This window comes from Halichoerus grypus, chromosome 11, assembly GCF_964656455.1.
Source record: "Halichoerus grypus chromosome 11, mHalGry1.hap1.1, whole genome shotgun sequence".
Lineage (NCBI taxonomy): Eukaryota > Metazoa > Chordata > Mammalia > Carnivora > Phocidae > Halichoerus > Halichoerus grypus.
This window is the reverse complement of record NC_135722.1, coordinates 76,204,595-76,217,786: the sequence shown is the minus strand read 5'-3', so window position 1 is coordinate 76,217,786 and position 13,192 is coordinate 76,204,595. Positions and strand designations below refer to the sequence as shown.

General features: G+C 39.5%; 2 protein-coding genes across 2 annotated transcripts in view; one reads left to right on the top strand and one right to left on the bottom strand.

Annotated features, from left to right (window-relative positions):
* Window positions 1-13,192, top strand: part of MAML2 (mastermind like transcriptional coactivator 2) — a 337,855-nt gene that overhangs the window by 32,954 nt on the left and 291,709 nt on the right. The gene's annotated exons all lie outside the window — the stretch shown is intronic.
* LOC118555962 (protein BEX1-like) lies at window positions 940-1,700 on the bottom strand. Its single transcript, XM_036124492.2, has one exon. It carries the CDS (start codon window positions 1,559-1,561, stop codon window positions 1,187-1,189), a length of 375 nt encoding a protein of 124 aa, XP_035980385.1. The 5' UTR covers window positions 1,562-1,700; the 3' UTR covers window positions 940-1,186.

Sequence of the window (13,192 nt, the reverse complement as noted above, 5' to 3'; positions counted from 1 at the left end):
TTTTCAGTGACAGACTTGTGAGAAATAGATGTGTTGCAGATCAGTGAGGCAGCTGTGTCTTGTGGCATAACGGGAAGCCAGGTAGTTTTCTTATTTTAAAATATTGGAGTACGGGGCACCTGGGTGGCTCAGTCGTTAAGCATCTGCCTTCGGCTCAGGTCATGATCCCAGGGTCCTGGGATCGAGCCCTGCATCGGGCTCCCTGCGTGGCGGGAAGCCTGCTTCTCCCTCTTTCACTCCCCGTGCCTGTGTTCCCTCTCTCGCTGTGTCTCTCCCTGTCAAATAAATAAATAAAATCTTTAAAAAAAAAAAAAAATAAATAAAATAAAATATTGGAGTACAAGTTAAGTGTGATACATTTTAAATATTCATTTTCTGGTTTTGTTTTGTTTTTTTAAGATTAAAGTTAGCTTTATTAGGTGGACGAATAAAGAAAACATAAGATTTTAGTAGAAGATGATTTGTCTTCTCAGCACACTTTTTTTTTAATACCCATTTTCCAGGATTGTTTTCTCTTATCTTTTGGAAACACTTTTCAGAGTGCTTATACTTGTGTTTGTTACTTTGTAGTTTTATTTGGTTGCCAGATTGGCTATTTATTTTCACCCAGTTTGACCTTAAAGAGACATACTTTACATAGAGGCAGATGTTTTCATCTGCCTTTATTTTCAGTTACTGTATTTCCAAGTTCTGGTAACATTCAGAATAGTTTATCATATAAGCTGTGGACATTTTTCTAATATAGAAGCAAATTTTCTTTGTGTACCAGATGGCTCAAATAGTAACTTACAGATATCGAGGCCTTTGGGAATTAGGGAATTGATGCGACTTCCCCCCCAGAGGTTTTCCACATAGTACAGTTTCATATGTATGTTAATAAGGATACATCCTGTATCACCATCATCATCATCATGGACTTTTAAATAGACTTTATTTTTTTTGTCTTTTAAACTGCTTTATTAACTTCACAATATATAATGAACATCTTGCCATGCAATAGGGTAAAACTCCCTTGCTGACAGAATCTTATATTTTGAGTCAAAATACAACATTCAATTAGAAGCTGGTCATAGGAGACCCACAAGAGACATGTAACACCAAAAGGTTTACAACAAAGGTACGTTGAGAACATTAAGTTTAGGAAGCAGGTGTGTCTTCCTGTTACCTTCAGGGAAAGCATCGAGATTCAAGGCATAAGGCAAAACTCATCATGATGGTCATGGTGAGGAGGGTCAGTGCTAACTGCCCGCAGACTATGACTGAATTGCTCTTCCCTCAGCTGCCTCATCTCGTCCCTAGTCCCTTCCATATTCTCCTCTCTCCTCCTTGCCTGTGGTTCTCCAAGCCTCTGAATCATGTCCCACCTGTACTGCAGGATGGGCTGCCTAACACGGAGCCGCCTGCGATTTACTCGAGGCACACAATATTCACCAGCTTCCAAAGGGAGGGCCAAGGGCTCTCCTTTATTAGCAGCTTGCTCCTTTTCATCCTTTTTTCCGTTTTCTTGTTTGACATTCTCCACGTTGAGATTTTTTACTGCTTGTTCCTCTTTGGACGCCATTGCTCCTGGGCCTATCCTCGCAGTCTCCTCCTCCTCCCGATTCTCCCCGAAGAGTGCGCCCCCGCCCCCCGGACTTAGACCTGAACACCTGCGTGCCCTCCGCTTTGGACTCTTTGGGGCCGCCTGTGGCCCGCACGCCCTCAGGGCCACCGGGAGCAGGCACCGAGAGGCAAGTGAGTGCGGGCCGGCTCTTAGACTTTATTTTTTAAAGCACTTTTAGGTTCACTGCAAAATTGAGGGGAAGGTAGAGGGATTTCCCAAATGCTGTCTGACAGCACACATGTGTGGCCTTCCCCACCATCAACATCCCTACCAGAATGGTAAATTTGTTACAATCAATGAACCTACATTGACACCTCATTAATCACCCAGGGTCCATAGTTTACATTATTTGGGTGCACTCTCGGTGTTGTACATTTTATGGCTTTTGACAAATATATAATGACATATGTCCCTCATTATAGTGTCATGCAGAATGGTTTCACTGTCCTAAAAATCCTCTGTGCTCCACCTGTTCATCCTTCTCTCTTTCCTAACTCCTGGCAACCACTGATTTTTTTTATAGTCTTCATAGTTTGGCCTTTCCCTTATTATTTTAGAACGCAATATCTTTAATTTTAAAATATTTCACTAAAATTTGAAAGTTGCTTAAAAATGGATGAGTGGTTTAAAAAAAAAAAAAAACACCTCAGAACCCTGTTTTTGCATTAAGGATTTGTTACAAATAGACTAATTCCTTCACCAAAAGTGAGAATTCCTCGACCTAATAATATATCTGAACACTATTCTAAGTCAAAGGAATTACAGCTTTCTGGGACTTTGGAATTTTCAAAAAGTGATTGAGTCAGTAGCTCCTTGAATAGAAGCATAAAGAACATAGCACATAAGAGCATAACATGGCACAGATGCATTTAGCCTTTTCTTTTTCAATGACTCCTTCGTCCGGGGATGACTGTAGTGTAGTTTCATTGTGATCAGGGCTGTGTTTTTGGAGAACTACAGCAGTTAGCTATTCAGGTTTCCATAGCTCCTCTGTCTTTTCCAAGAAGAGTTTTTATGAATACATTAATTACTCACAGACCTATAAAAGGTTATTAGGGGAATTAGGGCCAATAGGAAGCATTAAAAACTTTTGAAGTGGATGCCATAAAATGTAAAAGGATGATCTGGATTTAAAGCAAGTCTTGGTGCCACATCTCAGTACTGGATGGATGGAGGAGGAGATACTTCTCTCTTTTCTAAATTCATCTCAGCCCATATCCCACTCTGTGTTTGGACTGTGGCAGTACTTCCAAACTGGCCTCTTACCCCTTCACAATCCTCTACCCTCTCACCAGTTAAATATCTAAAAAGAACTCCTTTTTTATTAAGTCCTTACTTAAATGACACCTTTAGCCTAGAAAAAATTCTAAGCTTCCTAACTGATCCTGAATTTTGTGGACCCCAGAGTCAGGAGGATTCTAGGCTTGTTACTGGAACTATAACTGTGGTAGAAACCAGCCAGACTTTTCATTCTGAGGGGTGAGAGAGTGAACCCTTTCTCCATGGCCCAACAGAGCCAGAATTCCCTCCTCAGAATGGGACTCTGTGATCAAGGAAGGCTCGGAACTGACTTGCAAGAATTAGGGTGGAAGAAGCTTTCACAGATTCAAAGGACTGGACTGGGTGGGTCCGATGAGGATCAGAGGACCCGGACTGGGGAAAGAGGGACATACATTGATGAGGACCAAGGACCATTTGGGTCCTGGCACCCACTTCCTTGCACATAGTCATTGCACAGGAAGAATTTGCCGTGGGATTGGCTGAACACAGTGGCAATTCTTATGCTTTTTTTTTTTTTTTTTTTTTTTTTTTTACTTTCTCAGATACCTAGGTCAGAATTTAAGTGGGACAGGAAAGGTGTCAGCTCTAGATCAGAGCCTATGGCAAACCCAGGAGTCATAGAAAAGAACCCTGCCCTTCTGCAGGTGCCCACAAGGGCAGCTTGGGCAGTATGTTTCTTGTATTAGTATATACTTGTTTCAGCACTCATGGGAAACTGGTTCCTACTGGCTCCTTGCTCTATGGTCCATTCCTTAGGAGGAAATTGCTATTTTACTATAGAAATCACTATAATTCAAGCAAGATTAGCAAAGGAAACAGCATCAGTTGGACTTAATTTTGACACTGGAGTAATTTCTATATTGGTAAATTATGTGATACTTATGTAAAAGTTAAAGAACATACTACTCTTTGTGGAAATAATTCAGGATGCCTGAGTAGAAATTATTACCTTTCCTAGAGAATGTGTGAATCATATGCTCTATCATTTCAAGGAAAGTATAGAAAACATTGGCTGAAAAATGTCAAAACTACATTGATGGTCGACATTGACTGGAAGTGTGATAAAAATGGGTCCTTGAATTCATTATAAATTGGCAGAGCCCTTTTAGAAAGCATTTTGGCAATATCTTTCAAGAGCCATAATAATATCTGTGCCCTTTGACTCGGTAATTTCACTTCTGGGAATCTCTCAGAGGAAAGAATCCAAAATATGGAAAAAGCGATATGCCTGAAAATAATCATCGTAGGATTGTTCATAATAATAATAAAAACCATCAGAAACACCCATGTGTACAACAGGAACCAAAGTAAGTGACTCTTACCTATGTAAAAATATGAATATAAAAAAACCTGGGGAGTAATACATATAAATCATAATGGAAGTGTTAAGATGGTGTGTATTCATATATATTTTTGGGTTGTAAGCAACAGACACAGACTCTGGCTAGCTTAACCAACAAAATAATTTATTAGAAGGACGTGGGGTTGTTTGTAGAATGCACAGAAAGTCTGAAAAACCAAACCTTGGGAAGGGAAGGAATCAGGGCAGCTCTGAGGCTCCAGGTAGCAGGAACCAGAAAATCTTGTCTGTAGGGTACCTCCTCAGAGGACAGTCAGCTCCACCTGGCTTCTGTGTCGTTGTCCCCAGCCTCCAGCAAATGAGAATTTCTTTGGTCAGTCTTGGATCACATACCCACTCGGTGACAGGAGGAGAGGGCACCATGATCAACTCTCCCACCCAGAGCGGACACAGAAGGAGGGGTGGTCTCCCTGGGTAAATTAGGGGGTTGACATATACAAATAAGAGAGAATAGATGCCTAGGAGGCCAGTAGAGCAGATATATAATACATAGTGGGGTTTTCTTCTCTTCTCTATATAATATGAATTCTCTCACATTTTTAAGTCAATGAATATTAATCAACATAATGTATGTCTGAGAAAGTCGATATGGATAGAGATAGAAACATTTCCCATTATATTATTGCAAATACTGACCGTATGAAGCAGCATAGATAGCTGGAAACAAACCCGTGTCTTTAACAGTGAGCTAAGTAGCAGTTTCTTAGTATCTTAATAAATGGAAATACCTGATGGGGCTTTGATGAGGAATAAATGAAGTAGCATATGAGAAAGGACTCTGCACAATGGCTAGCACATGCAATAAAAGTGCATATTAAACTCAAATAAAGGCTAAAAGGGGTAAAGAATGAGGTCGCAATAGCTCTTCAATGTTTATGTTGTAGCCAAAAAGCAACGGCTAAGTTATATATAGTGGCAGGTGATAATGATTGTAAAATGTGTGAATTATGGTTCAATTTAGATTTTCTTTGCCAGTGCTATTAATTTGTGTAAGTAAAAGTGTCAACACCTGAATGTATTATCTGAGTATGAGTCCAAGAAGCACAGTTCACGAAGGAGCTGATTAATTTGCCTAGGTTTGGATTTATTAGGATGCCATCGATCATGACATATATACTTTAATTTAGAACAGTTAAAGGATGTACCATATAAGATAGGAATCTGTTAGTATATATAAAGTGCAGTGAAAAGCTCCAAGAAATGTAGTATTTGTTTTTGTCAATTAGTCATGGGCCATCCCCATGGGAGCAAAGTAGTCATTCTGTGTTTACCACGTATCCATGGACTATAATCGATTGGCTTGATCAGGGTCTGGGTGTGAGCTAGTTCTCCGCTGGAGTTTGAACGACTGATCTAGTCTAAATGGGGTTACTGACAGACAGGGCTAGGACTAGAGTGAGGCAAGAGAGCCATGTAGGGTGCACTCATTCTCAAGTCAGGCACTCATTGAGTGTGAGTGGCTTACATCCTGTGCCTCATGCTAGTCCTGGGCCTGGTGGCAGAAAAGTTGGCATGTACCTCAATTCAGAATTTTTAATTTCTGGGAAAAGGAATCTATGTTAGACTAATAGCTCTATGTGTGTGCGTGTACAATTTTTGCTTGTCAGATGTATAATACACGGATCCTCACGATACCCGGGATCCTCAGTCAAATGGTATTAAAATCTTTTGTACCAAAGGATTGGTTCAGAACCATGCAGCTAGTTATAATAAAACATACTTAACTATTAAAATGTCCGTATTACCCACGGCAATCTACAGATTCAGTGCAATCCCTATCAAAATTCCAATGGCATTTTTCACAGAAATAGAACAAACAGTCCTAAAATTTGTGTGGAACCACAAAAGATCCTGAATAGCCAAAGCTAGAGGCATAACACTCCCTGATTTCCTACTATCCTACAAAGCTGTAGTAGTCAAAACAGTGGGGCTATTGGTATGAACACAAACATACAGACTAGTGGAGCAGAATAGAGAACCCAGAAATAAACCCATGCATATATGGCCAATTAATTTATGACAAAGGAAGCAAGAATATACAATGGAGAAAGGACAGTGCCTTTAAAAAATGGTGTTGGGTAAACTGGACAGCGATATGCAGAAGAATGAAATTAGACTAGTACCTTATACCATGCACAAAAATTAACTCAAAATAGATTAAAGACTTGAATATAAGACCTGAAACTATAAAACTTCTGAAAGAAAACATAGGTGGTGAGCTCATTGGCGTCCATCTCGGCAATGATTTTTTTGGATCTGACTCCAAAAGCAAGGGCAACAAAATAAACAAATGGGACTACATCAAACTAAAAAGCTTCTGCACAGCAAAGGAAACCATCAACAAAATGAAAAGGCAACCTACTAAATGGAAGAAAATATTTGTAAATCGTATCTCTGAGAAGGGGTTAATATCTAAAATATATTTAAAAAAAAAAACACCTCACAACTCAGTAACAAAAAAACCAAACAATCCAACTTTAAAAATGGGCAGACATTTCTTCAGAAAAGACATAAGATGGCCAACAGACACATGGAAAGATGTTCAACATTACTAATCATGAGGGAAATGCAAATCAAAAGCACAATGAGATATCACCTCACACTTGTCAGAATGAATCTTATCAAAAAGAGAAATAGTAAGTGTTGGCAAAGATGTGGGGAAGAGGGAACCCTCATGCCCTATTGGTGGGGATATAAATTGGTGTGGCCACTATGGGAAACAGTACGGAGATTCCTCAGAAAATTAAAAATAAAACTACCACATGATCCAGCAATTCTATTTCTAGGTATTTATCTGAAGAAAATGAAAACACTAATTCAAAAAGATATATGCACTGCTACATTTATTGCAGCATTATTTTCTATAGCTGAGATATGACAACAACCTACCTGTGTGTCTATCAATGGATGAATGGCTAAAGAAGATGTGGTATGCTTACACAATAGAATATTACTCAGCCACAAAGAAGAATGAAGTCTTGCTATTTGTGACATTTTACCCCTTGAGGGTAAAATAAGTCAGAGAAAGACAAATACTGTATGATTTCATGTATATGTGGAATCTAAAAAACAAAACAAATGAACAAACAAAATGAATAGATACAGAGAACAGACTGGATGTTGCCAGAGGTGAGGGGGATTGCAGGGTGGGTGAGGGGGGTCAAGAGGTACAAACTTCCAGTTATAAAATAAGTCATAGGCATATAATATATAGCATGGTGACTATAGTTAAAGTATTATATTCCAAGTTTGAAAGTTGCTAAGAGTAAATCTTAAAAGTTCTCATTAGGAAAAAAAAAATTTAACATTTATTATATGCTGACTGTGAGCCAGGAGTGAAACTAAGCATTTTACATTTAATCCTCAAAATAAGTCTATGAGGTAACTATTTCTATTATAAAGATGGGGAAATGGAGGCATAGCAGTTTAAAAATATGACCAAGATCCCAGGATCAGTAGCAGATCTAGGACCTAACTCTGGGGTCTGTCTCCAAAGTCCATGCTCTCAAACACAGGGTTCTGCCGCCGTCATCCTGGCCTTTTACCCAGTTATTCTCACCACCACCGCCCCCCCGCCCCCCCCCCCCCCCGCCCCTCTGACTCACCGCCAAAAGCTTTTGGGGTCATAAATTCTCTTATGATGTCATCCAATGCAGGGACCCTCCCTTTCTTCCAACACTTATCTTCCTTTTGCTGACTTCCCTTTCAGCTCTTCCCACTGTGCACACTGAAAATTCTTTTCCATTGTTAAAACAAAACAAAACAAAACCCTTCAGGCCTTCAGTGAAACCCAGTTCTCTCCTAAGAACATTTCCTTACTTGTATTCCTCTTAGGTAAACGACGGAGAAGCCCTGGGAGCATACCTCGAAACCATTAGGAAGCAGTGTCAGCATTATCTTGGTTCCAAACCACCTCTTTCAGCTTCTCCCCCCTCCTTTGAAATTTGCACCACTTAGCTTTTCTTGCCTTCGACGTGATCCCTCATGGCCGTCTGCCTGTATCCTGGTCACTTCCGCTCTAGACAGCTGCCTACTCTTCTCTTCTTCCCAACTCCTGCCATCGTCCCAGCAGATTTCAGCATTCCCGAAGGAAACACTTCAGACACTCCAGCTGTTAGCTTCCTGACCTCCAGTTTCATTAGCATTCCCCTTGGCTCCACTGAGGAAGGATTCCCATGGCCTCACCCTTGACCTTATCACCACCTCAAACTGTCCTACCAGTGAAATCTCAAACCCAGGTATCACGCTCTCTTATCTACTTCCACCTTCCCCATTTCCTCACTCCTGCTAAACTGTCCTTCCTTATGAAGACCTCAACTCTCTTGACCTCTCTGCTGTTTCTTACTCTCTGCATGTCCTCTCACTACTGTTCTTTTTTTGATTTACCCAAACTGAATCTCCCGGTTGGCAGTTGGGATTACTCTTCTCTCATCAACACCTTCAGTTTCTTGATTTCTTTATCCCATCTTGCATTGTTTGGGTTCTGAGTCTCCAGAAGTGGCTCCTGAGAGATTGAGCACAAGTCATTTACTCAAGAGGTGATTCTGGGAAGCACATGTAAAGGCACTGGCCAGTGAGACAGAGAAGGGAAGGAAGCTCCCCTGCAGGATGTGCTAAGAAGCAGTTTGCTGCTGTGGGCAGCGAGGGCTCCATCTGACCATGAACGTGTCTCAGAACCGCCCTTCCACCAGAGGCAGGGCAGGTAAGGTGTTTATCCACCAACATCCATGGGCCAGGGACTGAGAGTTCTCCCAGAGGAACTTCTTCCCTAGAATTCCTTGCTTCCCTTTTGTATGAGGGCCAAGCCTGCTTCCAAAGCTGGAGAAAGGCCCCAGGCAGAAACACTTAGCTGCTTGTGTTGAGAAGCTGTCAGCATACACAGGAAATGTGAGTACCAGGAATATATGGATGAGGTACTGGCAGCATCTACTATGTTCATCTATCATGCAAACCTCTCAGTACCAGATTGATCTGCAAAGCTGCTTTCTGATTACTGACTGTATTTTTGTGCTATGATTAATATATGGTTTCTGATCTTGGCAGGACCCATCATTGACATTCTATGATCTTTTAGCTTGTTGCCTTTCTTTCATTTCTCTAGGAAGGAGAAAACTCTGTATTTATTTATTTATTTATTTATTTAAGATTTTATTTATTTATTTGACAGAGAGGACGAGAGAGCACAAGCAGGGGGAGCAGTAGAAGGAGAGGGAGAAGCAGGCTCCCTGCCGAGTCGGGAGCCCGATGTAGGGCTCGATCCCAGGTCCCCAGGACCATAACCTGAGCCAAAGGCAGACGCTTAACCATCTGAGCCACCCAGGTACCCCAAAACTCTAGAGTTAGGTAGGGTGAGTTCACATTCAGGCTCTGCCACTTTGTGAATTTGGGCAGATAATCAAACTTCTCCAAACCACGCTTTCCTCTTCTGTAAAATCAGGATATTAATGTCAGCTTGATTTTTGTTATAAATCATTTGATAAAATAATAAATATACATATAATAAGACATGCATATAATATATATAACATAAACATATTTTATATCACATAGATATGCCGATATATATCCTATCACAATGACTAACACATAACAGGAACTCATTAGCTCTTTATCGGCTTAGTTATCTTCTCTTATTCAATCCTGATATTCTTAGCAAATGGCCTTGATTCATACTGCTCACAGAGAAAACATACCATCTACTCCTAACTCCACAACTTTTCAACACCCTCCCAACAGAGAATACCTGTCCTGTGTTTACACATTCCTTGAGTCTCCCAGGGAGGGATGCTCTTCCTGTTCAAGTGTAACCTTTACTCAGCTCTTTCCTATTCCTCCAGAACTTCATATCATCAGTTACCAGCATCCCCCTGCTACACCCTCAGCCTGATGATCTTCACTACTTTTCTTCAGAGGGCTTTCTTTAAAGTGTTATAATCACTTGGCATGTATGTACATTTTCATTTTTACTTTAGCCCAGTCAGAATATGTAGCATACTGTTTATTCATTGAAGCAGAAGATGTCCTTCTATCACATAGCTGCCAAGAGGGCAGTGTCGCAGAAAGTCATGTTGTTTTCAACATGATCAGACCTGAGAGACAGAAAACTACACTATTTCTATTCCCTGGGTATAGTAGGTTTCCGGAAAATTGGGAGAAGCTATGAGAAGATGAAGAGGGGGTGTAGATGACAGGTAAAATGTGGGAGTTAGGGTAGGGGGTAAGATTATCTTTAAAGCTAATCTTTAAAAATCAAGGAACAGAAAATCCCTAGGTGCACTTAAAAAGAAATTTTAGCATGTGGGGTATTTCTGTATTTTCCTCCATTATACAAAACATCATTGGCATACCAAATATATTTTTTATAAAGTGTTTAGACTTTAGGATGGTGAAGACAAAAAACAGGTTGACAGACTGTACATAAAACTTTAGTAGGAGTTGCTTTCTATGGTAAATAAATATACTGAAAAAATCTGTTCCTGTTATAGGTGCTGATTTACCATTAGTATTATTCTTTTTTTTCTGCAGATACTTATTGAGCTTGTACTCTGTGTACTTTCTCATTAAGGCTCTGCCATGCTCTACAGAGATTATGAAAAGGCAAGAACAGTAAGAAGAAGTTAATATTAGACTACACCATGTATAGAATGAATAACTGATCAGCTCAAACTTGTTCTTTTGATATCCCAGATGCTAGAGGCAAGGTCATATCACTGTTTCTCCTTTAATGGGAATTAATGAAGCATTTTCTGATGCTGACCAGGCTTGTAATTGCTGTAATTTCATTGGTGATAAGCTTTGCAATTTTAAGAAGTGGAACGTGTTCTTTACTGTTTTTAAAGAAAATGGTTAACAGAAAAGAGAAATATTTCAAGTGACATTCTTAGTGGAATACAGTCCAAAATCAAAAGCTGCAGTGGAATCTTGAATTTTAATCAATAGTTGTATTTTGGTAGTAACATTGTTATTATTTTGGAACTATTTGCAGATATTGTAAGATATAACAAATACCTAGGTTAATATTCTTGGGAAGATGTTTTAAGTTAAAGCAAATACCTATGTTTTCAGCCCAATATCAAATCAGAAAATCCTGTAGTATTAAATATGAATTGGAATTCATGATTTTTTTTCCAAAAACATAATTCTGTCCACCGAAGAAGGGAACAATGAACACTCCCAATGCCTAAATTGTGGTCTCTTAATACCATTTTTACTAAAAGGAATAAGGGCTTTTTCACTAAAAGGTATCAGAGCTTTTTGGAAGAAGGGGCCATTCCAGAAACGTGGCCATAAATGTACAAGATGCACATGGGTCATCTTGTGTTACCAGTAAGCAAGGAAGACATTAAAGACTAATCTTACTAAATGGACACAGAAGCCAATGTGAGGGGACATGGCTAATAATGCAACAATGAGGTTATCAAGAATAATTATGGTAACAGTTATTTGAAACACACTGAATACATAAAAATCCAAATAAAACAAAACAAAAAAACTCATTGTTTTCCAAATTATTAATCCGGAAATTGGCAATTAAAGAGAAAGACCTAAGCATTTGTCCTGCCTTTCCTTTAGTAACCATATTTCTGAGTATCTGAACAATTTAGTTGCGAAGAAAGTTTTTCAGTTTTTTACCCAGTAACTATAAATAGGGAGGAGAATTAGAAAACCACCATTTTGCCAACCCTTATGTAATTGATGCAAACAAAATCATCAGTGAATTAAACTGTTAGATGAAATATTGATAATTTTCCAATGGCTGGATTAGGCTGTCGCCACCTGAATTCACTGACCAATTACAGCTTCACAGACAGTGAGGCGTCCTAACATTGTGTGCCTCCTGACGTGGTATAAAAGAAACAGCACAACTCATAAAATATTCTTGCCAAAACAAAAAGTTGATCTGGAATCCAGTCAAGCATTTAAAATTAAATTCTGCTTCGTGGGCAATTGGAGATAGAGGGGTAAGTTAAATGATCCTTGAGGAAGTAAACAGATAAATCTGAATGTTGGACATTTTATAGGAAAACTTATCTGATTTCTTCTGTAAGTCAAATGTATATAATAAAATTAATATTGGGATTGAAAGGGGAGTGCTGCTCTGGACTATAAAGATGTAGGACATGTGCTAACGGAATGTGATGTGCGGACCCTGTTTAGATCCTGATTTTAGGGAACTAATTAATACAAAACAATCTTTGAGACAGTCTGGTAAATTTGAACATGGCTATATTTTAGAGGACACTAGATGATTGTTAATTTTTTAAGTACAGTAATGACATTGTGGTTATATAAAGAAAATATATTTTTAGAGATGCACGCTAAGTACGTAGGGGTGAAATTATATCTGGGATTTGCTTAAAAATACTTCCACACCACCAACATAGAGCACTAATCAGAGTGCAACAAAATCTTGATAATTGTTGAATCTGGCTGATAGGTGTATAGGGGTTTATTCTGTGTATGTTGAAATATGTTATAAGAAAAGGGAATGGTCAGAAATACAGGTCTACCTTTCAGTTTTGATTAGAGTCTCAAATGTTTAACATTTGAAATGAAAAGGTATTCTAATAAAGCCTTTGAAGCCTCACTCTGGAAAGTGTTTTTGTTGACTTTGACTCCCCGTCTCAGCTGGGGTCCTGGCCCAGCCTCGGCCTTTCCCCATGTTGCAGTGGTTGTCGACATCAGTGATACTTTTGCCAGAAAAGCTCATAGAGCCCGCTCCGCGTGCAGGTGGGTGGACAAGACTCATTGCTTTTAGTTACAGAAAAGCTTGATGACGTTGCCTGGGCACCGCAATAAGGATTCAGTTCATGTGAGGATTCTACTGGGGACTTAGAGACTAAGCAAAGGAAGCATTTATCCTCTTTTGCCTCAATTTTCCCATCTGTCCAGTGGATGTCATGCTATTTTTCCTTTATCATTCAAGGGCCAACTCAAATATCTCAAAT

Excerpts from the sequence above, each read along its gene's own strand:
- LOC118555962 (XM_036124492.2), bottom strand. The coding sequence starts at position 1,561 with ATGGCGTCCAAAGAGGAACAAGCAGTAAAAAATCTCAACGTGGAGAAT.